This window comes from Podarcis pityusensis, assembly GCF_964106645.2.
Source record: "Podarcis pityusensis genome assembly, chromosome: 2".
In the NCBI taxonomy this organism is placed as follows: domain Eukaryota; kingdom Metazoa; phylum Chordata; class Lepidosauria; order Squamata; family Lacertidae; genus Podarcis; species Podarcis pityusensis.
Window position 1 is genome coordinate 44,825,396 of NC_138029.1, and position 27,443 is coordinate 44,852,838.

General features: G+C 43.6%; 2 protein-coding genes across 2 annotated transcripts in view; one reads left to right on the forward strand and one right to left on the reverse strand.

The window, feature by feature from the left end:
- Window positions 1-19,078, reverse strand: part of TNPO2 (transportin 2) — a 31,633-nt gene extending 12,555 nt beyond the window's left edge. The window contains exons 1-16 of the mRNA XM_080991459.1: window positions 18,920-19,078; window positions 16,340-16,455; window positions 15,897-15,972; window positions 14,477-14,626; window positions 13,503-13,609; window positions 10,458-10,591; window positions 9,169-9,250; window positions 7,790-7,912; window positions 7,296-7,414; window positions 5,992-6,052; window positions 4,887-5,055; window positions 3,889-4,041; window positions 3,517-3,742; window positions 2,687-2,858; window positions 728-814; window positions 216-323 (exon numbers count right to left, since the gene is read on the reverse strand). Coding sequence (XP_080847585.1) covers window positions 216-323; window positions 728-814; window positions 2,687-2,858; window positions 3,517-3,742; window positions 3,889-4,041; window positions 4,887-5,055; window positions 5,992-6,052; window positions 7,296-7,414; window positions 7,790-7,912; window positions 9,169-9,250; window positions 10,458-10,591; window positions 13,503-13,609; window positions 14,477-14,626; window positions 15,897-15,972; window positions 16,340-16,438 — 1,866 coding nt within the window. The 5' untranslated portion in view covers window positions 16,439-16,455; window positions 18,920-19,078. The remainder of the gene's footprint in view (window positions 1-215; window positions 324-727; window positions 815-2,686; window positions 2,859-3,516; window positions 3,743-3,888; window positions 4,042-4,886; window positions 5,056-5,991; window positions 6,053-7,295; window positions 7,415-7,789; window positions 7,913-9,168; window positions 9,251-10,457; window positions 10,592-13,502; window positions 13,610-14,476; window positions 14,627-15,896; window positions 15,973-16,339; window positions 16,456-18,919) is intronic.
- Window positions 19,079-21,772: 2,694 nt separating this feature from the next.
- On the forward strand, window positions 21,773-27,310 carry LOC308469288 (RING finger protein 11-like). Its single transcript, XM_080991495.1, has 3 exons — window positions 21,773-21,981; window positions 24,510-24,679; window positions 25,880-27,310. The coding sequence occupies exons 1-3, from the start codon at window positions 21,850-21,852 to the stop codon at window positions 26,049-26,051; spliced, it is 474 nt and encodes a 157-aa protein (XP_080847621.1). The 5' UTR covers window positions 21,773-21,849; the 3' UTR covers window positions 26,052-27,310.
- Window positions 27,311-27,443: the final 133 nt, after the last annotated feature.

Below are 27,443 nucleotides of genomic sequence, written 5' to 3' on the forward strand. Positions count from 1 at the left end.
AGGCCATAGCAAGCTTCACTGAGCAACAGTCTGAACAGGAACACTTGTGCTGTTAAAGCACAGGGTAAGTTTCAGTTGCCTAGTCGATGGTTAATGGTAGCTTTTGTTACTGCCAGTTATGGTTAATCTGCCCCTTCTCTGATCAACAGTATTATATACAGCATACTTTTTTTATATAAAAAAAACCAAAACCAAAAAACAACAGCCTATCCTACCATGGCTTGGGCAAGGGTCTTCTGCACAAGTGTCACACAGCGCTGGTAGACAGGTTCACAGTATGGGAGGAAGCCACTTTGGAGTGCAGTTGCTACAGATGACAAACACTGTAGAAATAACAGATAGCAACTCAAAAGACATGCATGGAGGACCACCTGGCATGCACATTGTCTTGCCCTTATTATCACTGAAACCATTTAACACAAAACCACTTAGCTCAGTCATGAAAGGGACAAGAAACAACTTACCCCTTTCATGTGTTTATTTCAAGCAGCTAGAATTGTGCACTAAGGGCAAGGAGCCTGCCCGGGAATCAAAATGTCTCTATTTCTCAACACGCAACAGTACATTTTTGGCTGATTTCCAATACATTATATTAAATATATTTCTTGTTAGACAGAGGGGGTGGGGAAACCACTGCCTTTGAGTAGCATGGCCACTATGCACAATAGAGCTTAGTTCTTTCAACTGAAACATTAGAGTCCACCAAGGTTAATGGCTGGCCACTTACTTCTAAGAGAGGAAAAAGATCTTTGTCCTCGTCCTTTAGCTCATTCCACTTCTGTATCAGCGGTGGCATCAGTTTTTGGATATATTCCTGGGTAAGAGAAGATCAGTTATGACCAGTTATGATCATGCTGTAGTCCCAGCCACTGTCAGGATCATAAAGTGAGCCCAGAATCCTTCAGAACTGAAAAACACTCAACATGTAGCTTCAGGATTCGAATGTCTTGTATTTTCATTGGTCATCACTGTTTCTGGGCTCAGTGTGCAGATACTGTCAGACCAGGACTACTACTATAATTCCATAGAACCAGACTTCTAAGTGTTTCCCAACCACTCTGACCAGGGTATTATTTCAGAGAAAAATAATTTTGTCTGGATAAGCAGAAAGGACTTGGCCTTGATAAATAGCAGCATTTATACCAAATAAGAAAAAGTAGAAACAGCATCAGTAGGAAAAACAACATGCTTGACAAGTAAGACTATTAAGTATGTGTGCTTGACGTTTCTTTGCCTTTTAAGAATAATTATTTGTGCAGAAGCAGCACAAGACTAGTATTTTACCTCATTGGCATTTGCAGACTTACAGTTGCATAATAGCAAAGGAACTTGTAACCACTTCTACCTGCATGACACTAAAGTAACTTTTTGTAGTGTCACAGCATCATAGAAATCACTGGTTTACCTTATTTTAAGTTAAGGCTCACACCACAACACTACTTTATTCTGTAGTCAATAATACAAAGTAGGAAAAAATGGAAAATCTGTCTCGTAACAGTTCCACCAAGTAGCAGTTCTCCCTAATCATATATGGAACTACAATGCTGCCTTGTATGAAGTCAGACCACTGGGTTCACCTAACCGAATACTGTCTGCTCTTCCCAAGACCCCAGAGAGCTACCAACTTTGTTTTAATTGGCCTCGCCACCAGATATCCTTTAATTTGAGATTTCCAAGATTGAGTGTGGGATTGTTTGCATAGAAAGAATGCTCTTCTGCTGAGCTGTATTCCTGACTTTCCTCCAAGGGGCAAAAGGCAGCCTATATGGTTCTTCCCTCTCCATTTTATTTTCACAAAAACTCTCAAAGAGTGGCCAGGTTCATCCAGTGAGCTTTGGCGGCTGAGTGAGGATATGAACCCCAGTCCCTCACTTTATCAACTACAGGACACTGTCCTTTCATTATGCTCTTCCTGTCAGTAATAATTTTAATTTATAAAATGACCCAATTTATATACTGATTGATTGTAAAAAAAAACCCCAAAACTTTAAATATAAAGTAGTACACACACAGCCTCAATATCAGTGAAATAAACATTTCTGGGCTTCCCTTCTCTAGACCTTTCACCTGCAATATCTTAGCACCAAGGAAACAGGTTTGACAGTCAATTAGATTCTTATACAGTGGTGCCCCGCAAGACGAATGCCTCACAAGACGAAAAACTCGCTAGACGAAAGAGTTTTCCGTTTTTTGAGTCGTTCCGCAAGACGAATTTCCCTATGGGCTTGCTTCGCAAGACGAAACGTCTTGCGAGTTTGTTTCCTTTTTCTTAAAGCTGCTAAGCCGTTAATAGCCGCTAAGCCGCTAATAGCCGTGCTTCGCAAGACGAAAAAACCGCAAGATGAAGAGATTCGCGGAACGGATTAATTTCGTCTTGCGAGGCACCACTGTACTAATTCTTGGAATAGGAGACCTTTTTTGCTTCAGGTCTCTGAATGTACCACCAATCAAGGTTTATCAAGGAGGGGGATTACATGTGGTGTACATGTAGTTAAACTACAGTGGGTTTTGTTCATCACACTAATGAAGGAAAAACATTCACGTATTTGGACTGCCCTGCATTCAATAATTAGTTTATGCTGACAGTATTTCACACCAATCAGAAGAGGTAAGAGGACACAACCAGCTACGGTGATTAAATGCTAGCAGTTTCCACTGTTAATGCCAAAAGGAAGAATGCACATACCGGCTGGTTGAGGTGGTGCCCAACAGAATCAGCCAAGGTGCCAATCGCATCATACAGGATCAACAGGTTCTTGTGCTGGTATTTCCCAAATGCAAAAACCAAAGTATCCAGAATGAAGCTGAGGTATGGGACCAGCTCTGTGCAGGCCTCTTCTTCAAGGGTGGCAAATGCACTAAAATTAAGGTTACAAGAAAAAAAAAAGTGGTGGGCATGACCAAAGTGAAAGCAGCACCAGAAGCTGGAAAGATTGAAATCCACAGATGCCTGGATAATTTCTATCCTGGGCACTTAAGAGATCAGTTTCACTGCACAAGAGTCAACTATAACCCTATGCCACTCTTTGATCTGAAGTATAAGGGAATTTCTCTGGGTCAGACAGTACGAATATATGAACTATCACAGCAGAGCTCAAATTTCAAGTTCTTCATCACATCCAGAGAAAACCTGAAGGGTGCAGGAGAGACGATGAATCTAAGAAGAGTAGATCTGTGGCTCAGAGATACTCTAGAATCTAGTCTGGTTCTAAGTTAGGAAGAAGGCCTCAAGATGTGTATCAATTTTAAGGTACTCTTAAATTTTTGCACATTATACCTGATCTAGATAGTCATAGCTTCTGTGTTTGGTTTTGCCCAACTCAAATGCTTAACCATAATGGACCAAGACTCTGCAAAAGCATCCTGGGAAACACTTCTACATTCAAGCAGAAATGGCTATAGATTACAAGGAACCATCAGAAGAGAAGTATATTCAGGCCCTCTGAGCTTACACTGTTTTGATAAACACACTTGTTCAAATGTGCATCAAGTGAAGTGATGCCATGAACGGGTTACCTGCAAGCAGCCTCTTGTACTCTCTTGTTGCTGTCAAGAATCCGCTTGAGCAGCTCTGTCATCAGAGGCTTGAGATACATGTCTGGGGGTTGGCTCACAACCCAGTGGGCATAACGGCTCAGGGTCCAGCAGGCAATGGAGCGCACTAGGGCCTTCTTGTCAGAGAGACATTGGATCAAGTGGGGAATCAGTTCAGGGAGGTAGGGAACCATGCCCTGCATGCAGCCTAGAAATGCAAGAAAATACGTTCAGCATACTTTCTAGGCATATCAGAGGGCTGCCAAATTCTTGTTCACATGAAGTTGGTGCCAATGCCTTTCCCTTCTTGCAAATGCAAACCCCTAGTTTAAGTGATACAATTATAGAACTCACCTTCAGCAATGGCACCTAGAACAAGGATTCCCGACTCCTTGATGACCCACTCGGGGTGGAAAAGTAGCCCCTTGAGCAGCGGGAGCAGGTGTGGGAGGAGCTCATCTCTGAAGACATTGGCCAAGACATCAAGGGCGGCAGCAGAGCATTTTCCTGTAGGAGACATGGGGCTATGTGGTAGAATCTTTACAGAGCACCAGTGCGAAAGCTCTGGCCCATGAGCCAAATTAGGCCCATAAGGTCTCCCAATTTGTGCCTTATTGTTCCTTTGCATTTCTGAACTTGCACTGTTTATGTTTGGGGCTGAATATAAGCCTCACTGCTTTGGGGCACAATTGGTTCCACTCAGGAGCTCCCAGCTGGATTTCCTTCCTCCTTATGCTACAGATGGTCATAAGGCAGAGATGACTGACAAATCTGGTGTGTGGAGCCTTGGCTGCTATTTGAGCCCGCTCTCCAGCATAAAGTGACTCCCTATGCATTGCCCAGAGTAAACTCTGTGGGAACAAAGAGTCTTTTAAGGAAGAGACAAGCAGGAAAAAAGCACTTGCTTTAGGATAAACATGCAAGGCAGAAAGTATCTTTTAGGGGTAAGAAAACCCCAAGCTGTGCAACTCCAGCAACTCTATTAAACAAGAACTATCTTTTTAACAAGAAATAAAATTGGACCATTGAATAAGCTCCTTCGGTGTGTATCTTCTTCCCACAAAAGAGTCTAGAGTATCAGGCCAATGGCCCATCTTGTCCAACATCCTGTTCTCACAGTGGCCAACCAGATGCTTGAGGACAGTCTACAAGCAGGACATAAGCACAATACTTTGCCCACCTGCGATTCCCAGCAATTGGTATTCAGAGGCATTTGCCCCATACTATCACAAATGAAAAGGAATGGTATCAAGTCAGTTAAGTGCCCAGTGCTCCACTCTACTAGCTCCTGGCACCCTCATAGTTGGCACTTTCCCATCTCAAAAGCACTGCACAACTCTTCCCCTACTCACTCAGATTCCAGTCAGATAGCGTGTCATCGTCGTCATCCTCATCCTCTCCATCTTCATCATCCTGTAGCCGTTCCTCCTCATGCTGCAGGGTAACCGTGCGTGATTTGTGGAAACGAGGCTTGATATCCTGCTCACTGTCAGGGATGGCTTCATCCTCTTCCACATCACCCTGAAATTGAGTAGGGAGAGCACATGGAAGCCCATTTAATACCGAGTCTCGTCTGCCAGGGAAATGAGCTCTTGCAAAACAGTACAGTATTTTTTGTTCTTGGTGGGATAGATTGTTACTTAATGCCGAAATAAACCCTGGCAAAGAACGGTAACCCTCCAGTCTTCTTGGGACTCTTCACATCATGCATCCATGGATCAGACAGGACGAATACAACAACCCATCACAGTTGTCAGACTATAGGTTATGCATCATTTCCAAGAATGCATGTGCTTGGCCACTGACTTGGGAGGGTGCAAGCATGTATGAATTTCGCTTGAAAAGTGAGACTGGCCCTGACTTACATTAAATGGGGCAAAACAGTTAAAGTCACCAGGGGGTTTTTGCAGCCAAGAAACTCAGAAAAAAGTGTTTTAACTCAGCTGATCAAGCCCATAACCCTAGTCTAATCTTAGGAAGAACTTTTCTTATAAAGACATGGTTATTCAGTCAGCATATAGGTGTGGGTCATGATGGAACTTGCAGGAGTTCCTGTGAAAGCCCCCAGCACCACAGACCCAGCTTCAGTAGAACAGAACTAGTACATTTAAAATGCCAGCTACATAAGAAGGGGATTGACAGTCACCCAGTATGCTCAATTTTAGGAATAGGACAAGGAATAATTTACAGCCTTACGGAATGAGGGTCCTCAACTATCAGAACTGAAAGGGCAAAGTTTCATTGTTGCGGAAGATTTGCCAACCATACTGCCATGCACTGTTCCTGTAAGGATGGTCAGCAGCAAGAGTGGGGTAAGGATGAATGAGATTCTAGATGTTACAACACAGAATCCTTTTCATTTGTTATGCTCAGTAAACAAGTTGTGACTGAGGAATGTAAAACCCAGAAGAAGGTGGAAATACATATTGTATTAAATCCTAAGTTGGAAACAAATACCTTTAACAATATGATGTCAATTTCAGAATACTTCATTCCATTCACCAAAATTGGAATCAATCTGTTAAGGAGAAGGAGTAGAAAAAGTGATTCACCAACTGGGTCCTGGGGCAACAATGACATAGACCACAGTAGGTGCTGAAGTTAATCATTGCCAAATAGGAGCAGTAATGTCTTTGTGCACATGGGGGGGGGGGGGAGGGCATTTCAGTAGCTTCTGACTGTTCAGATAATGCCCCCTACAACACAGATTTTCTTGCAGCAAGCAAGCGTTTACACACTGCTTAGTGTAAGTGCCACTACTGCCAGACAGAAAAGCCCAACAGTAATTTATATAATCCATGCAATCCCACGCTCACAAGGTTGTGGCTAGCACAAAATGCTATTCTCTGCTGCCAAGTTGGAAAGAGAAACAGGTACTCTGGGCAAGCAACAAGTATGCACAGCAGCTCTATAGCAGCCACCTTTCCCTTGAACTCTTCCATTTAAAAAATCCCTTTCTGTCCCAGCTCCGAATGCTCAGTCATACTGCACGTATCTGGCAATTCTCCCCAACTTTGCAGTAATGATGAACTGCAGAAAAAACAGAATTGAAGGAATGTTGAAGGGCTCCACACCTCTAACTTGGAAGAGCCCTGTACTAGATTCACTAGATAAACCATAAGCATATATGCTTAAAATATGAAAGTAAAGATAAAGCTAAGCTGAGGAAAACTAGCTTAGCAACATGCCAGCTTTTGCCTTAATTTGTTTTTGCACAAAGCTACAGCCGAAGAAACATGCAATAATACCATTTGCAGGGAGAATGGACATGCAGATGCCCAGGCCCCTTCAAATCTAGTAAATCTAAGATATCCAGGAGTCTCACTGCCCTATTGTACATAAAAATGTACAATATACAAGTACAAAGGTACAATATACATAAAAATGTAAGGCTGCAGTCATGCTGCATTTTGCATGGTGAAAGAACATCAAGCAGGCAAGCAGCATGGGTGGCAGGTGGCCCAGGCGAGCTATTTAACGAAGTGGGGAAGGTGCTTCAGAATAGTTTTCTAAAGCATCTCCCCTTCCCTTAAAAGGGGGTGGGGCTCAGGGGATGGGTGAGGTTTAAAGGGATGGAGATTGGTCAGGTTTAAAGGAAAGGAGGAATTGGATTGGTGGAGGATCAACAAAAGGGTTGGTGAATGGAGCAAACAGGGGTGGCAGCCCCTAGCCATGACTTAAGTCAACCAGGAAGCAAAGTAAAACTGGGCTTCATAACATGCAACTTAGAATGCTAGTACTGCAGAGGCAAAGCTACTCACTGCACCAGGTGTGAAGAGAGCACCTCCTTGCAGATGGGTTGTTCAGCCAGGGTCAACCAGAATTCACACGCTTCCAGCGCCACATTCTCATCACTATCCTGGGTCCTCTGCAACATGTACTGGAAGGAAACAAGAGGACCAACATGTAACTTTGGCTCAAAGACAGCTACTGCCTTTGCTGCATCTGTCTCATAGAATGATGATGTTTACCCTCAAAATACAGCAGCATTTTGCTGTGACCTGCCAGGTCAGCGGCATCAATCAATGAAGTAAACCCACCACCGAACAAGTGGCATAATTATGCCTACTCAGTCACAGTATTGATCCACTAACATGGAATGCTATCAAGAGATGAAATCCCCAATCAGCTCCCATCACCTTCAGGCAGACTTGGTGGCACTTCTAGATATATCATTTAGAGTCCTAGTGGCTGAAACAAACAAAGGCAAGGCAGCATTTTAAGAGGACTTACTCCGTAGAAAAAAGGCACTTACCTGGATGATACTATGCATGTGAGGGATCAGTCGATCAATCCGCACCTCTAGCAGCATCACCAGTGCTCGGCAAACATTCTTTCGAACCTCAGGATCTTCATCTACTGCCAGAGCAAACAGGTGCTGCCAAGAGCAGGCAGAGTTAACATTCACACATTCAAAATAATTTGACTAAGAATCAAACACCACCCCCTTCAACTGGCCCAAACCTGTGCCTTCCAACACAGAGATGGTTCTTCTAGACTTGCTGCAACTTGGCCAGACAGCAGAGAAGCATTATGCTCAGGGCTCTTGTGCCAATAGAAACACAAATGTGCTTATTTTGTATGTGAACTCTTAAGTTCTCTGCAAGCTTAGTATTTTTGGCGAGTGGAGGTGTGGTAACAAAATGACACACAGTTACGTAGTAGACAATTGGTGCATATAAGAGGAACACAACCAAAAAGCATACAAAGTAGAGAGGACCAACTATATGTTCTAGCCTATGAACATTTTGAGGTTTTTACAGACACTGCCTGCACATTTGCAAGTGCAGAGGTAGCACAATACAACAGAAACATTGGTCTCAGGAAGCATAGCTAGGGCCATACTATGTTTAACTAGGCCTGAAGCAAAGGAGTATGTTGGTGTTAAGAACCAAATACCTTTCTCTCTGTACTGGAGCCTGTATTTCCTAAGGCTGCCTCTGGCCAGGGATATGTTACTGCAGTAGAAAGAAGTCACTGAGACACGGGAAAGCTTAGGATGCAAGTGTTAAAAATCCTTATCTTCCTTTTTTTTAAAAAGATCTTATTAAGAAGTGGACAAAAGCTTTAAGATCTGGCACTCCCTACATTTACAAAAGGAGGCAAAATGCAGATATTACGAGGGCTGAGAGGAAAAACTGGCCTAAAAAAATTAAAATGAACAAACAGTTGAGAAGATTCAAAGTCATTGTGCTAGGCTAACACAAACGGTGATCTGGGGAATTCAGGAATTTCTAGGACCATATTAGGTGTTTCCTCAAGGAGGTAGATCAACAAATTATGGATACATTTCTCTGAAAAACTGCTCAACTGCTCCTGTTAACTTTCCCTGCCACTATGCAGCAACAGGGGAGCACTTTCAGTAAAGCACTTTGTTTGCATAGGGCAACAATGAGGCCAAAGGGGTCTGGCAAGGGCAATGGGTGAACTCGTGTATACCCTAGAACATTATGCAGGATCTATAAATGCACAGAGGTCAGTGGCAAACATTCAAGAATTTCTTGATAGACCAGCTAACATCAAGAGCATCCCTTACAGGTATTAAGTCCCAGAACTCTGTGCCTAATAAATAGTCATGGACTGTGATGCTTCAGCTTTCAATAACCACAACTGGACAAGAGAAATCCATCTCACCTCAATGAAGGTGTCTATGTTATCCATCAAGGCCTGGGCCCTTTCCATGATGAACTGGTTAACACATGCAATGGCATGGGACCTAAAGAGACAGTAAAGACAGCTGAAACCACTTGACCAAGCAATTACTACTTACCTCCAATAAGTGAACATCAGTGCATTCTGTTAGCTTAATTGCAGTTTTTTCTGGGTACCAAGGAACAGTTTTGCAATGTAAACAAGCCAAAAATCAACATTTATGTCAATTTTAATTTCTGACTTAAAATATCATATACAACACCTCATTAAAAATCAAATGCAGAAGCCAGCAACCGAGATTGCAGTAGGCATTCATGTGCCAAGGGCCTGAGCAATATATATAACTTTAGTCTGCATTTAAATGCCAACAATGCATGGGACAGATGCACTTGTCCATAGAAGTAGTTACACAATTGGTGCACTGCTATGAAAAAGATCCTTTCACAAGTCGCCATTCCACTGGCCAGATTCACTGGTGGGACCAGCAACAGGGCTTTCCCCACAGACCTCAAATAATGGGTTGGCAGAATAGGCAACTTTTTATTGCCTTTTACATTTCCATCTCTAATTGGAACTGAATTACTGGAGACACAGGACTGGTTAGGACAGATTTATTTATCTATCTGGCCAAGAATGAGCCTTGTGCCCACATGCTTCCTCCCCATCACTCTGGAATTCAATACTCCCAGGATTTATTAAGCCAGTTTCCAATTACATCTGAACATGAAAAGTGCAGTTTAATCAATTACAAATCAGGACATGAAACCAACATCAGGCAGAGATTCAGTTATAACTGGAAACTGTGGTTTAATTAACCCTGCAAATATTCTGATCCAAGAAAGGAAGAAGGAGGATGTGGGCACAAGCACTGGGCCCCAAAGTCTAATAAATCATGGCCTATTTGATCCATGTCTGAACTAAGCCATTATGCTGCTTAGTCAATGATTTGTTTGTGGGGTTTTTGGTCAGTTATGTTTTATTATTACTATCTTACTCAGCTACAAGTGATTTACAATAACAATTACATTATATACAGTATACAGCTATCAGTGTAACAATCACACTTCCAAAAGTAAAGGATGCCACTTTACAATAAACCTTCCTTTACATGACAATTTTGCAATTTGGCCAAGTCTGTCAAACCATTCTTTACTTCCGATGCTGCCTGGATAAGGAGGGCAACTCCACCACATGTGCAATATTCAACAAGAGCACATCCTTCTCAGGTTTTGGAGCACAGAACAAGAATCAGTAGCACAGCAGCTACATACCTAATCTTGGGGCTGCAGTGCTTGAAAAACTGGAGGAACTTTGGAATCATAACATTAAGAGGCCGGTTGAGAGCATCACTGTCCAGGAGCTCAGCAGAATCTTCACAGATCTTCTGTAAGGCACCAAAAGCTCCCTAGAGAACATAGAAATAGTCGCCACCAAATATGTGAGGTTAGGAAACAGGCAAAGTGCATCTGAGCATTTAAATCCGACAATGATAGCTAGACTTTCAATGCTCAAATTGCTCTTCTGGCATGAGCTACATTCATTTTGAGGTCTACGCCAAAGGAAAACCATCTAAGTGACAGACTGCCAATTTGAAAGAACGTGTTGTCCTCCTACCCTCAGCCAGACTTCCTACGCAACAGTCTGATATATGCCAACTAATTGCCTAAATAGCTAGGGATGCTACAAGAGATGTAGCAATAGGATTGTTTTTAAAGAGAAAAAGCCTATCTGAAGAAAAAATGATGGTGGCAGGTTTGGCTGGGGGCTAGAATATTCCTGGAACAGGGTGGGGAACTTCAAGTTGAAAAGAAAAATGGCTTTAGATTAATAATCTCTGACCTCACCCTTAGAACACAGCTCAAAATTGCTCCCTTTTCATACACCCTACCTTATCCACCCAGATTAATTCAGGGTTCTTACTGGGTTAATGAAAAATTGGTCCATGACACTAACAGTGGAGTAGCAGTGCTATTTGGATGCCATTGCATACAGAAAGAACACTTATGTCATATGAAAATTACATCTCTGTCAGGCTAGGTGAATAGCCACCTAGTAATAAACTGTTTTATTTAATAAAAAAAAGTCTTAAAATTCACATTTAACCTTTTAAGGATATGCTCCTACACACACACACACACACACACACACACACACAATTTCACTTTCTTACTATATTAACATACCTCCTTCAAGGGTAAACTCTCTTTCTCAAAAGAGTAAAAGCTCCTTCTATTGGAAGGAGGCTTCCAATAGAAACACTAACATAAATACTAATATATAATTATATATTAAAACAAACCAGTAACCAACAAAACCAACAGCCAACACAGTAGCAAAATTCAATAAAACTCTTTCAACTAAAAGCCACTGAAAAGGGGCAGGTTTTCAGATCTTTCCAAAAGGTCTGCACAGTGTTAATAGTCTGGTGGAACCCAACTGGAAAAGATTCCAAAGCTGTGGGGCTACAATGGAAAATGTGCTCTCTGTCGCTCTCTCATACTAACCAATGTAATTATTATTGGTGTGGGGCAAACAAGAAGGGCCTCCACTGTTGAACTCAAATAGTGAGAAGGTTGGTACAGGTGTAGGCAGACTTTCAAATATATGGGATACAAACCATTTAAGGTTTTAAAGATCACAACCAGTGTTAGAAACTCAGATATTTAAGCTAGGTGTCAAATGGCTCCTTAAACCAGGGTTAGTTGCCATTTGGGGGTCAGACAGCTTCAAAGCCATATTTTTAAATATCACTTTTTGGTTCCTGAAATTCATTCTGATTGTGCAGATGGAATAAACAAATAGAATTCTACAGAACGTGTTGCTAGTGTGTGAAAACAGTCAAGATCCAAGGATCCGATCCCCAGACATGCACCTCCAGATGGTGGAAACATCAGGTGCCATCCTGGCACCTGGGCATCTTCACTTAGATGCAAGTGGCCAACAGCCAGGTACAAAATGTCCCTGGTGCCTGGTGAATTTCAAACACTGATCACAACTCCTTATCTAAACTTTCTAACTATCAAAATACAGAAGAACAGTTTTGCTGGCACTGTTTACCCTCTTAAGATCCTAGGCATGAGATTTGCCAATGGTCCCTTGAAGGATAGGTTCAGTCCTTTGGAAACAGTCTATCATGGGTTCTTCTACTATAAATGTTATCAAGGGGTTATCGAAAGCATAATTTAGCTCCTTAAGAGACAGTTTCCTAGTCGATCTTATGGACCCTTTTGAGAATCTTCTTTAAATGGTCTAATAAATCAATTACTGAACAGCTGGCAATATATCTGAATGTAATATTTCTTAGATTTGTAAAGATGGTTAGTTCTTAGCTTGTCAGTTTTAATAACGCATAATTGGTTCTACTATATTAATTTTGTACTACTTTATATTTTGTACTTCTGTTTAATGGTTGTAATCAACATAAAGGATATAACCAGCACTTTAACTGGGCTCGGAAATGCATCAGTAACCAGTACTGCTGGTACAGTAATGGTGTTTTGTGAGCCAATCGCCCAGCTCTTAACAGAACTCAGTCAGTCACATTCTGGACCAGCTGAAGTTTCTGAATAGGCTTTAATGACATCTTCACAAACATGGCAGCAGTCAAACCCAGATATGACTAGAGCATGAATAAGTCAGCCATGTCTGTCCAGCTAGAACTGCAAGCTGGCATACCAGTCTAGCTGGTAAAGAATATTCCTGGACACCACTGCCACCTGAGCTTTCCCAGCCAGGGCTAAGGCCACGACAGTGCTCAACCTGCACACTTAGCAATGCAACTCCATCAAGAACCAGTTGTAAACCACCTTCTGGAGAACCGCCCTACCTACGGTACCTCTGTCTTATCTGGATTTAGCCTGAGCTTTGTTCACCCTCAGCCACCCCAGAGGACCTCCCCCAACAATTTCATGTAGGTGTCAAGCTGAAGTGGGACAAAATGGACCCTTAAACCAACAGCCATGGGGTACAGCAGAAGTTCTCCAGGACCACCTTCTGGAACTATACCTCCAGAAAGGATGAGAACCACTGTAAAACTGTCTCTTAAGCCTAACCCTGAGAAATGATCCAGAAGGATACCATGGTCAACAGTACTGAAAGCTGCTGAGAGATTCAGGAGAACCAACAGAGTAGCAGTCCCTTACCTGTGACTCTACAAGACTTACATCAGAGTAGACATGCATAGGATTGGGATGCAAATTACATTAGTACGTTGTGGTACAAGATTGCTGTGCTACAGCCAGTCATGCTAAAAAAGTAATTACTTACACAATCTTGTTGCCTATTATCAATTATTAACCTACTGCAATTAAACTCACTTCACATGTATTGTAGTCCTCAGAGTTGAGCAGGTTGCAAAGTTGGGGCAGAAGTTCTGGCCACATCTGCAGCTCCCCTTTGGAAGCAATGGTGGTAATAAGAATACCTACCAAGAGAAAGAACAGGCTGCAGTTCAATATCACATCACAAGCCCAGTTTAACTTCTTGTACCAACCAACTCTCCCTTGAACTTTCAAAAGCAACAGAATTTAATACTTCTGACCGAAACTGATCCAAACCAAGGCTATGAGATGCTTCTACCAATCAGTCATCTATGGTATCTGGCCTTTGAACTGAAAGCTGCCTCTAGAATACTTTGAGCTGATCCGTGAACTGCTCTGAGGTCTCCTGCAGTAGAGTGAAAGCATTTGGCTTGCCCTCCTTGCCCCATGCATTGGAGTTGCCAGGAGTGCTGAACTCACTGACACCTATCAATCTTAGAAAGCCAGCAACAGCTGGTATCTCTAAGTAATTCAAAAATTAATTGTGCATATCCTTCCTACAAGCATGTATATTTTGCTTATTTGGTTTGAGGAAGCCAAGAAACAGGGGAAAAGAGAATATTTTGCCGCTTACACAAGCATATTTGCCACGAGACAGACATCCTTCACCCACACATGACCTTAATATCATAGTCCTATGTCAACCTTCCCACTTCTGCACTCAGCTCACTTCACCATGTTCATGAGCATCATCTACTATTTATATATGCACCTACACAAAAAGTTAGTAAAATTCCCACTCACTTACTTGAATTAACTGCAAGTAAAAGCAGCATCTGCTATTTAGAGACTTATCTCTCATTGAGAATACAAACAGCACTGAAAACACTAACGTAACTCTCTTCCCACCCTGCAAATGCTTTGCCCAGTGTAAGAATACAAACACTACTCAAGAATACACTTTCAACTTCCTTGAAAAAACACAAACACATGCTTCCCCCAATCCCTGCCCCCCTTTCTCCAGTACTCACCAATGGTAGCTCTAATAAGAGAGGAAGCATCCCCTATGTTGTTAAGACATTCTTGCTTAATGAACTCAGCAACAGGTTGGGGGAAGCTCTGGTAATGAGCCTTCACATTATTTTTCAGGATCAGACCACTCAGAGAACGAGTTGGCTCATCTGTTTAGAAAGATTTTGGAGAAAAGAAATTAATTCTCTAAGACCCAATATACTGTACACAGGAAGGTACAAAACCAACAACCCCACAGTAATAATGGTGACCTAAGCAGAGATGCAGGGGGGAAATGAGGATCACTAGATATTCCTCAATAATCATGAACGGAAACAGTAATGCAATCATTTGATAGGATTTTACTCATTAACTTAACAAGCGTTATGCATTTTTTTCATTCTACATACTGTGGTTCCTTAGCATTTTTAGAACTGTTTATGAATACAAATAATGCTCTACTTTGTTGCAATCAAATTTTTATGATCCTCATTTGTTGACACCTGGATATGCTGCAGGTATGCTATTTCTATTCAGACACACTCCCAGTAGCGCTCTTATATCCCCCTTGCCAAAGTGAGTTGCAATGGGATGCTTCTGTAGGACCTGTTCCTCCTAAAATCCAGCAGTGGGGAGACTCCGGCCCATAGGCCTATTTAGGCCTTCACCATTTGGCCCAAGAGGTCACCTTCGCCAAGCCACATCAGGTGTTGGGCAGGAAGACACAGCTGGGCCAAAAGGTGACTTGCAGGCACCGCCCATCAGCTCATCCAAAGTACCTGCAAAGCCTTGTGCACAATCCTATCTATCAGCTGATTGACAGGAGCTTACAGAGCACAGGATATGTAGTGATCCAAATAATTTCATTTCTTTGGGCATGGCTAAAAAGCAGTTAAAAACTGGACACCTCTGGTCACCATAGAAACAGAGCACCTTTATCTTTATCTATTCTACAAGGTCCCTTACTGGTCACCTGTGTGTTTACAATGGGCTTGCATTCCTACCCTCCTGTGCAGACCCTTTCATTATAAATATACACACACACAGACACCCAAAACCAAACTTATGTATTAATCCTTACATTCTTTCTGCACCCCCTCCCACCAAAAGAAAGCAGTATAATCTCCACTGTAAAAAAAGATTATCAATGTCTGGCAAAATTCTGACATTTGAATTCCTTGCTAGAATTTGACTCACTTTTCATAGCAAGGCAGAACAGAGAACAAAAACAATTACTAGTTCAGCACCAAAGGGAAAGGGAACCCTTTCCAACCTCTACACCAGATAGTACTTTCTGAAGCAAAACAGGTATCAATCAAGCAAATACATTATTCTGCCATAATTCTAAATTAGCAGTTAAATCCTTGATATTATACAATAAAGGCAAGATACCACGACGTTTTTCTCAAACTTTCATCGTGACAGATGTAACCAACATACCCTCAGATTTCAGTCGTGTCAATACAAATATCAAGTAGTTATTGAAATCAGGAAACTGGTTCAGCTGCTTCAGTTTCTGTAACATTTGTTAAAGAATCAATTCTTAAAATTTTCTACTAATAAAGGGTTTTCAAGACTCTATACATAATGATTTTACTGATTTTTCAAATGTTCTTATGCTAAAAATGTTGGACTCTTCTTTTCTCATACAATACTGACCCAATATAGTTTCCAGGACTAATGCACCTGTTCCTGCTCGCATTCCCAAACATATAATTTAATTTAAGGATAGACTATTCTATAACATTTGTTTATCTCACAATTTACTTCTGATTGTTTTACTAGATATAACATGGCTTATTGTTTCCTGCTCCCTTTGCAGTTCATGAGAAATGTTTTCTCTTATGCCACTTTCTATGGCAACTTTGATTATTCAAGGATACATCTTGAACAATACGCTGTGTTGCTGTGTTTGGAGACTGAGAGTCTTTGAGTAACTGAAGCACTTGCTGGAGGCCCTGTTCATCTGGCTGCCAGTCCATGATGGGAAGCTGCCTATCTGTAGAATGATAAAGAATAATATAGTATATTAGCATGACAGCAGAGCTACACTTCAACTCATTGTCTTATGACTGCAAACATCACCAAACTAAGAAGCAAAACTACATGTTGTACACATCTGAGAGCACCTTCACTTGCAATCAAAATTCAGGTAACCTAGATAATCAGCCAGTGCTTGCTTTATTTGTACAAGCCAGATGGCAAATTGGTATTTGAGGCCCACAAAAGACAGGATTCATTTAGATCCATAACTCTGTGAGGTGGGCAAGATGGAGAGACAGTGATTTGCACAAACATCATAGATGGAGTGATTTCCCATGTACCAGAAAAACCTGTCCACTATACAATATTGCACCTGGACTTCACATGCATAAGTTGCTATACTTCTCCACAAGCACAAATGTGACCGCTTAAGCAGTGTTAGAAACTGATATAATATAGCAGGTTAAACCTAGGATATGGGCGCAAAAATGGAATGTCTGGGCACACTTTTTATAACAATACAAAGCTGAAAATAAATGAACTGCAGCTAAAATATTTCACATGGTCTGATCCTCCAGTCTTCAGAGAGTAGCTGGAAGTGGGGAAGCAGAAAAAGGTCTTCCTTTCCTTCCACTCTGAAGTTTTAATCTGAAACCTTAGGCACAGTACTGCACCCAGAGCTTAGCAACTGCTTACACTAATGAAATTCCCTGTCGCAAAAGGCGCCTAGAACAATGGGAGTTTTGAACACTGTGCTTAAGACAATATAAATGAAAACATCTAAAAATAAGTTTTACCAAAAAAGATATGCAACAGAGCAAGGTCCTTAGAAAGTGCTAGAAAACCCATTTTTGGCAGCATAGTCAAGATCTATGTATGACTCATCAGAGAGCATCCATAGAACATGGGAGGAACTTGCTCAAGGCTCTCCCCTATGGCAATATATAGTAGACAGGTTTCACTGAAATAAATGAAAGATATTATACCTAAAGATAGCAAAGGATGTTGATGTGAGGGATGACTTTGTTTGATATTAGTAATCACCCATGTATCATACTACAGTATATAATGCCTAGTTGTTACCCATTTGTTGCATGCAATTCTGACAACTTCCGGCAATGTTCTGCTTCTAAGACACATTTTCTAAGGTCTAAATATGCTATTTTGTATCAAGCAAAATGTTTTTCCTCATATAGATCACCTATTATTGTTTTGATTTCCACATGAAATGTAACTGCACAGCTTCCACAAGCATCCACTTAATAAGGCCTCTGACACAACACTGCACAATCCAATACCTATAACTGTGCGTTTGTGACTCTTCAAAATGTATTAGAGGTTGAGTGCTCCACAACTATTACACTCAAGTGTGAGAGTACTCACCTCCCTTTAAAAAAATCCAGTTGATACCCAGAAACTACCCGCTCATACATACAAATCATTTTGTAAGCTTTTCACTATTCCAATTTTGATTTTTGAAGGAGTGAACAGTTATGATCAACAAGCAGGGCTATTTTGCTTCCATTACATTGGGACTGGACATACTCTTAATACTTCAGAATGAGGGCATGAAAGAGGACCGTGCAAAGACTCCACATAGTTGGGGAGACACGTGCTTACAGCAAGGAAATGGAGTACTGTACAAGGTATCAGGCGAGAGCCAACAAGAGCCGAGCCAAAATGCGGGACTCTCCAGCACATCTATTCCAATTCCAGATTTTAACCTTATCTTCCGTCATCTCAGAGATGTAAATATTAGAGGTGACAGATCAACCAACAGTTTCTAATCACCAAACGGAAGGCCTCCCCGCCCATGCTTAAGAGGCTGTGTGCTTTTAAGTACCAGCTGCCTTCTGCGTGGGGACGAAACGTATAATGGGAGATGGATGGTTGATGGATGGTTTGAGCTTTCTAGTCGCTTTTAGAAACAAGGCGCTGGACTGGAGGGACCTCTGATCTGGTCCGCCGGGGCTCTTTCTGTTTAAGCGTGTGCCGGGCGAACAGTTCTTCGGCGAGGCTCTCCCGGCTCCCGCCTTGGGCTCTGCAGCACCACCTCCCACACAGAGGAAGCGTGAGAAGCGCAGCTGCCCAGGGCCCCGCTGACCACCGCGGAAGCCCTCACGCCCCTCCCTCAAAGCCATGTTGGGCCGGAGCAGCCCAGCAGCTTAGCCGGCAACGTCTCGCCCCAATCAGATCAGGCCCGGACAACTCGGTCCCCCCCCGCCCGCCTCGCCGCCCACGACCGGGCCGTTTCAGATTCCGCCCCACTCCCGCCCTGCCTCCTCAGCCGCTGGGCGACCTAACCCCCGCCAGCCAGCCACCCGCCCGCCCAAGCCCGGCTCCTTGAAGGCTTCGCCTTCGCGAAATCCCTGCCTAGGCCGAAGCCGGGGGAGCCTCGCGCCATCCCCTCACACGCCCGCTCACGGCGCGCCCCAACCACCGAGCTTCCCACGCGCGCCCAGGGAACCCCGGCGCTGTACCTGCCCGGTTCCCGCGTGCCCAGGTTCAGGCCGCGGCTTCGGCGCCGAAGGAGGGAAGAAGAAGGTGGGGGCGGCAAGACGAACGCGACACGCGGGCGATGAGCCGGGCCGGCCGCCGTCTCTGCCGCTCACGTGACTAAGACCAACAGGAAAAAAAGAAAAGAAAAAGGGGAGGAGCAGAGGACCCGCTCGCGCACGTCTATAGACGAGGGCAAAGCAAGCACGTCACGTGGCTCGGGAGAAAGGGCGGTAGCCACGCCCTCTCCTCCCTCCGTCCACTAGTCCGGATGGAAGCGCGGCGCCTTGAGGCAGGTGGCTGACGTCATGTCGCGCAACCTAACTTGGCCGCTGATGAAGCGCTACAAAGCCAGACGGCGGGAGGCTTGATTCTGTCGCCCAGCTGCACGTTGCTACCCCGAAGAGATTTCGTTTCGCTTGTTTTTAAAGTTTTTCTTCCGGTGCAAACCTCCGTTGGCGGGGAAAAAAACCTAATAGCTTCGCGTCTACCTAAAAACGGAAGCAACCCGTTCTTTTTCCAAGAGCCACCGGGCGCCTTTCCGTGCTCAGTGTAGCAGGCGGTGTCACCGAAGGGAAAAAGGAGTTCAAGCGGCCGTTGGGCTAGGGAGGCTGTCCCCGCCCACGTGGCCGGGCTGGCGCGTCTAGCCTGACCCGGACTCCGAGCCGGGCGGGGTGGCGCCGCCTTTTGTCGGTATAAGACATGAGGGGGCGCTTCTGGAGTCTCGTGGATGCATATTTCTGGAGGAGGGGGCGGAGGCGTGCCCATTACGTTCTACGGAGCATATGCAGTGCTATCTTCAAATAATGTTGGCAGAGAAACGTAAAAAGATTACAGAGTTGGGAGCGATCAAACAAACCACACGGGGAGCAGCCCCGTGCAAGCAACAGATCATGGCCGCCTGCTCAAAGATGGGCAAACCCCGTGGTAGGGGGCTTCAGGGCACCGGCGTAGCCAGGATTTTTGTTAGAGGGGGGAGAACCTCAGCTATGTATTTTTATTGATTTGTGGGGGCAGCCGCCCCTCCCTGCCCCCCCTTGGCTACGCCCATGCTTCAGGGGGCAAACCCTTGCTTCCAAATAGGCTACCAGGCTGTCACATTTGCCGACAGCTTCATTATAAACTATTATTTATAACTAAACATTATAATCTTGTTTGTATAAGATGTGACAATGCTTAGGGCTAGGCTGTTCGATTGTCACATGTATGGCGCTCTTTTATTGCATATATGTTTCTTGTACAGTACATGACAAGGTAACTGTCCATGCATGGGCTGCTACGGAGAGATGTATCACGTTGATGATTCTGTATTATGGGATTATTATTATTATATTTGTTAGTCTCCCTATCTTTCCCAGGGCAACCCAAAGTGACTACAGTCATACCTAGGGTTACGAACGCTGTGGGTTGCGTGTTTTTGGATTGCAGACCGCACCGTACCTGGAAGTATCAGAACGGGTTACTTCCTGGTTTTGGTGCATGCACAGAAACACCAAATCATGTCGCGCATCTGCGCACACTGAGCACTGCAGGTTGCGAATGTGCCTGCTGCACAGATCACGTTTGCAACGCAAGGTATGGGTGGCGCTCTGGGTTAAACCACAGAGCCTAGGGCTTGCTGATCAGAAGGTCAGTGGTTTGAATCCCCACGAAGGGGTGAGCTCCCGTTGATCGGTCCCTGCTCCTGCCAACTTAGCAGTTCGAAAGCACGCCAAAAAGTGCAATTAGATAAATAGGTACTGCTCCGGCGGGAAGGTAAACAGTGTTTCCGTGCGCTGCTCTGATTAGCCAGAAGCGGCTTAGTCATGCTGGCCACATGACCCGGAAGCTGTACGCCGGCTCCCTCGGCTAGTAAAGAAAGATGAGTGCCACAACCCCAGAGTCCACAACTGGACCTAACGTTCAGGGGTCCCTTTACCTTTATATATAGATACATTAAAACCCAGAGGAAAAATACATTAAATACTTCCCACCTACTTTTAAAAGGCCACAGATGGTCAAAGGCCAAAGGTCATGCTACTCCCATAGTCTGCTCTGGAAAACCCACCAGAGCAGATTTCGAGAGCACATGGCAGGATAGGGGAAGAGTTGGAGAGGATGGGAAGTCTATATGAATGAACAGCAGTGTTGGATACAACTTATGATGAACATTACAGAAAACTCAAGGGCTCATAGTAAAAATTCACTGTCATATAAGTAGCATTTTCATATCCCGCTTTTCCTCCCAAGCACTCAAGGTGATAGATACGGTTCTCTATCCCCCGCATTTAATCCTCACAGCAATCCTGTATGATAGAGTAGGCAGAAAGGCAGTGTGTTGCCCAAGATCACCCAGTGGGCTTCGCGGGGAGGGGGCGTTGAACCCTGGTCTCCTAATCCGGAACAAATCAATGCACCAAGCAGGATTTAGACAGTTTAAACTTTATACGTAATATTAAAGTAAGATTCTCCTGGTTCAGATGTGATCCTCAGCCCGAGCACTCAAGAACAACTCGGTTGGTTGGTCTACCTTTTTATGCTATTTACTTCCGACATAATGTAGATCGCAACCGAAACATGAAAATTAGTAATTAGATGAATAGTTATGGACTTAAACTCTGCTGCGCATAGAAATGTTCAGATTTAATTAAAGCTACGCTGTAATACCGTTTGAAGGTGCTTCTTTTGTTTATCGCTGCCTATCGGAATTCCAGTTTACCTTTCCATCTATTTTCCGCTGCTACGCCCTATCCCTCCGCGGTCGGGTTGCTTCACACTGCGCAAGCGCGGAGATCCAGTCTTTAGAACTACATTTCCCGAGAAGACTTGCGACACGCCGCTCCTCCCCTGCGCCCCCTCCCATTCCGGAGCTGGGGGAGGGAGGTTGCCCGGGCCGGACCCGGCAGCGGCCCCGAGCGGGCGGGCTCGGGCGAGCATGGGGGGCTGCCTTTCCTCGCAGGCGGCCGATGACCTGTCGCTGCTCAACGACTCTACCGGCGATGGGGCGAGCCTTGGGCCTGGGGATCCGTCTCCACCGCCCATCCCTGTCCCGCCGCCCCCCTACCAGGTAGCGGGTCGGGGGTTGCGGGGCGGAGGGCGAAAGGGGGGCTGTGGGGCGGGTTCCCCCAGGCCTCGCCGACTGCGGTGCTGGGCGTCGGGGCCAGCCCTGGGTAGCCTACGGGGTTCTGCTACGCAAGGGAGTAGGAAGCCGACATATGGGGCGAGGAAATTCGGGTGGCATTTTGAGGGGTGCGCAGGGGTCGGCTGTTGGCTTTGGCTTCGGGTTCTTGGGGTAAGTAGGGCGGGGTGAGCTGGAACAGTAGCTATAGAAAGAAACTGGGATAACAGATTAGGGTGGAGACCCCCGACCTCATCCAGGTATGCTAAGGAGACACAAGAATCGGGCTTGATGCCCTCTCGCCCTACAGTCACCTAGAGAGTAGATGTTACTGGGGTGAGTTAAGCCCATTATTAGCTTGGGAATGGATGTACAAGGTTGAGCAGGAGACAGAACAGTGTCAAGCACAGAAAGATAATATTTTTGCACTGCCATTAGTATTGCCCTTTAACCTTTGGACTGTGGTGTGCGAGTCTGAGGTCATAGGTCAAGGTTCTCTCAAAAAGCTATGGAAACATGAGTTGTGTGACTAGGGCTGGGGTCGTGGTGGGCATTCAGGGCGAAGAACTCAAAGTCATGAGTCAGTTATAGAAGATAAGAACTGGGGAGCAGAAATAGTGTGGTGTGATTTATAAGAATGAGCTGTGGATCTGAAGTGAGGAGACCCAAATTCATGTTGAGCTGTGAACTGCTCCACATGATGAAGTATACAACTTATAATGTAGAATGTAAATGTGACAGGACCTGCTTTGAAGTACAGGCATCATACAGGTATGTTTGTCGGTGGGCCAAGATTGACTGCAGCCCCACAAATTGTATGTTTGGTGGCAAACCTGGGTTAATGTGGGAAATGGCTCTCAATGAGCAGTACAGTACTGAACATAACCAATCAATTACTAAATAGGCTTGGTTGAAAATGAATGTTTAGACTCCAGGCTATCTTATGCTAGGTGTGCTTTCACCCATCCTGACAAATCTTTAGAAGATGTTGAGTTCCAGGCTGTGGTAACCAGAAACGCAGAGTAAGATTTCATAACACCACCATCTCTTTCTGCAGAAAAATGACATAGAACACGCATGATTGTTATGTCTTGTCCATTTCAACAGTTGTCCTGTGTGCCTTTGATATTTGCTTTCCCATGTCTGAGGTTTATTGTGGAGCAGCTGCATGTTTCTCTGGCATTTTTGCAAGCTGCCATACCTGCAGAGTAGCATTCTCCAATGTGGGGACAGACAGTCTATGGAAGAAGAATTAGGAAAAACTGAGGGAAATTCTGGTGGTTTCATCCTGTTTGAAACCTGGGGAAGGTAAAGGCAGCACAAACTTAGTTTAAAAGGGTGGCTAGAACAAAACATCAGGATTCTATATCTCAAAGTACCAGAGTGGATCTTGGGAAGATGGCTGTTAGAATGTGTGGGGAATTTATTCACATTAATTTCAGAAACTCTTTGGGTTACCTCCTGAAACATATAGGCAGCAGATTAGACAAATGAAAAACCTGCTTCACACACACAAAAATCCCTACACTATTATATTATAGATTGCTTTCTAAAGGAAATAAACAAATGATAAATACACTGAGGAACTTCCATATTTAAGAAGAGTGTACCACAGATGATTGGATAATGTTTACTAACAACACAGAATGGATGTTCTGCTTCTGAACTTCTTTAGCTTTTGACTGGCCACTTTTAGACAAAATGCTGAATTAGGTAGACTATTGATTTCAGCCAGCACTGCAATTCTTGTGTCCCAAATCTTGATTGGGGCAGTGTTCCTAACAATTATCATCTGCTTTAGAGACCAGTAATTTAATGCATCTCTATGGGGGCAACTTGCAATTTGCTAAAATGTCTTCATTTTAAACGCAGTGGCTTGGGAGCAAGGGCATTCTGCTGCATGAAAGCAATTGGGGGCATGGGCATTCCAAGCTAACAGTATATTATTGGACCACTGTCTCACAATAAATGTTTGTCTAGATACATCCCAAAATAGAGGAGCAAGAGATGGATCTGATTGTTTTATGGTGAGTTAATTAGTTCTGCAAGGATCCCAACACCAGAGTCCATAGCAGAAATAAGGGCTTCTTACGCATCTGCAAATGATGCATTTGCTGTTTAGTTAGCAACTACTGGCTCACTCCCCTGTAAAAACTTAAAATCCCAATCAGAAACATGACAGCACCATGATTTAGCCCATCTGGTGTACTACAGAGTAGATATTATCTGACAGTTACAGCTTGCATATGCCAAAAAGTTAAGTATGTCAGTGTAGGAGCCTGCAGGGTTATTTAGTTTTGCCACATCTGTGGAAATATGTTGAATAACTAGCTCTACTGGAGTAATAGAGGGGTCTGTGAAGAAAGAATAGTTGACGGCTGAATTGCTGTATGTTGAGTGTGGGTTTATCTCCATTTGATTACTGGCTGGTTACAAGAGTAGCAATCACTCAGCCACTCTGTCTTCTGAATTTCTAGGAACATGCACCAATTCCAGTATATCACCCAACGCCCAGCCAGGCACGTCTTGCCACACAACTAACAGAAGAGGAGCAGATCCGTATAGCTCAGAGGATTGGGCTGATTCAACATCTTCCCAAAGGAATATTTGATCCAGGCACAGAGCCATCGGAAAAGAAAATCAAAGAGTATGTTTTCCATGTGTAATGCTTTGTGTTTATCCAGTTCACTGAGACTATTTGCTAGTAGATGCATATATAGCCTTTATATCCCACTGACAGTGTGTAGCAATTCCCTTTCCAAAATGGAATATGGGTATATTGTACTGTCCAATTCTTGGTTTTAAAAAATGATGACTTGCTGTCCTAAAACAAAATTATACCTGGCCGTTGTGGTAGTCTGTAAAGCATATGGGAAATTGTACTTATTTCCATAGCATGTTGTTGTACACTCTTGTATCAACTGACCCCTTTTTTTAAAAAAAGTCCTTTGAATCTATTTTCCAAATGGAGCAACTATATTATTGAATAACTCACTAGGCAACATTGCAGGATCTTGAACTACTGGAAAGGGGACTTGAAGAAAAAGGCAGGAAGCCATCTCAAAAGCTGGGGAGTCGGGAAAATGGCTAAAAAGTAGAATGGGCTTTAGAGGTTTGGAAGGGCTTCCACTCCTGAAGGAAAGGCTTATCTGCTCTAGCTTGTTTTTTTTTTTAAAAAGTACAGGTCCCAATACTAATTCTTGTGGGACTCCACTTTCTGTCTGCTTTAGTAAGGTTTGTACTTCTATATGCTTGGTCATTTTAGCAGTTTTTTCAGGACAGGTGTTAAGCTAACCAGCCTGTAATTTCTAGGATTCCCCCTGGATCATTTTTCCCCACCATCATTTTTCCAACACACCAATATTTTCCCCCAGCTATATAACACAAGGTGAAATTAACATGCATCATATTTAAAGTGAAATATTGTTCTCTTCAGCCTCTGCATCCATCTAACCTTAAAGAGTTCTTTGCTATGAAGACAGTGTGTATTTAAAAACATCCAATAAAATGTGAATATACAGCAGCAACTTTCAGCTGGGGTAATGTCCATGTTTTGGAATAGATGTAGGTGGAGGGTCATCCTTGAACCTTGGAAGTCAGAAGCAAACTATTTAAGATAGAGCGCTCTGTGTGTAACAGGCTTGCATGCTTTCCAGCACCACAACCAGTATTGGACACTGTTAAGAATGGAATAGTGAGACTAGATGACTTTCCAGGTAGTAGTTCTTTACTGGGATACCTGAACTTACCACGTGGTGGCAAATTGGGCAGGGAATGCGAGAGAGAAGTTTTAGAAGCCATCTTAGTGTCTTTAATAACATTTCCTTTTCTCTCTGCCTGATTTCAGGTGTGTGATCTGCATGCTGGATTTTGTATACGGAGACCCCATCCGGTTCTTGCCCTGCCTGCACATCTACCACGTTCACTGCATTGACGACTGGCTGATGCGATCATTCACCTGCCCTTCTTGCATGGAGCCAGTTGACGCTGCTCTTCTGTCCTCCTACGAGACTAACTGAGGTGGCTCGGTGCCCTGCTCTTGTTAATGCTTCCAGGCTCTGGCTGTGTGGGGGGCTGGGATGTGGCACACTCTTTTATTTGCACACTTCTGGGATACACCAAAGATCCTATGGCAGAGAATCTGATCCCAGGCCTTGAGGACAACACAGAACCATTCTAGCTTGGCTGGCTGTGCTAAAGGCTGACTTGTGCCATATTTGAGAATTGTAACCAGAGTAGGTGGAGACTGGGGGCGAAATGGCAAAGCAAGAATTGTCCTTTCACTCCACCCACAAATGCTGTTTTTTTCTTTTCTTTTTAAGAAGATCAAGATTGTTCCTTAGGACTATTCTTACCCACATACCTGTTTAAATCCCCACTGAGTTATCAAGTACAGGTCTGGGGTGTTACATGGGAGGGGACTGCAACTCTTTGACCCAAAAGAGAGAGTTGTTTAAAGCTGACACTGGTTGCAAAGATCTTGTAATGTCAAATCCAGAAAAGGAGTTTTAGCATTGTCACATCAACTCTGGTTGGTTTGTGGCAGAATCTGGAGTTTTGAGAAGTGTTGGGTTTTTTTAAAGCATTTCTCCATTACCCCACAAATGCTTCTTTTAACCAGGTGGGAAACGGGCATCTTTAAAGCTTGGCCACTATTGAAATCTTACCCAGTAGCACTTGTGCTACAATGCACAAAACAAGTCTAAGGGTTTGTCTCAGTTCTTTGTGGGGGCAATTTGGAGCAGTGACCTTGGCGGGGACTTGAGCTTGATTTCTATAGTTGGAGTCAGAGTGCTTCTGTTTAAAGGTTCATGTTTCAACTAGGAGTGAACGATACATACTTTTCACTTCCTCTCTTCTGCTTGTAAAGATTTTAAGATGCTTTGAAGGTGAAGGAGACAGAAGAGTTATTTGTTAAATAACAGCTTTTTAGTAAGTTAGTGATGAAGTACAAAAGCTTCCTCTACAGATGGTAGGTTAAGGCATTCAAGTGCACTATTGTAAAGGGTAAAGAAACTGTTTGTTTGCCCAATGTTTACTCTGTTTGCCTTACACAAAATGAAGACTCTTGTCCCATAAGAAACTGCTAGTGATTAATGCCATGCAGCAAGCCCACTGTTTGGAAAGGCTTCCCTTAGTCATGCTGTTTATTGCCTTGCAAGTGGAGAGGCGTGAAAGTGCTTTTCTGATTATGCATTGTCCTTAACAAGGATCTAGCACTTGAAAGTAAAACTGATGTGTGTTGCATTCAAATGGAAATAAAATAGATTGCATATAATCCCTTGTAGAAATAAGTATTTGGGCAAAGCGGACTGCTCATATCCCTTTTCTTCCATCACTCTTTCCAGCTAAAATGAATGTCAGCAGCACTTGACAAGGAGAATTCTTCTACTGGTCAATCATCAGTGTTT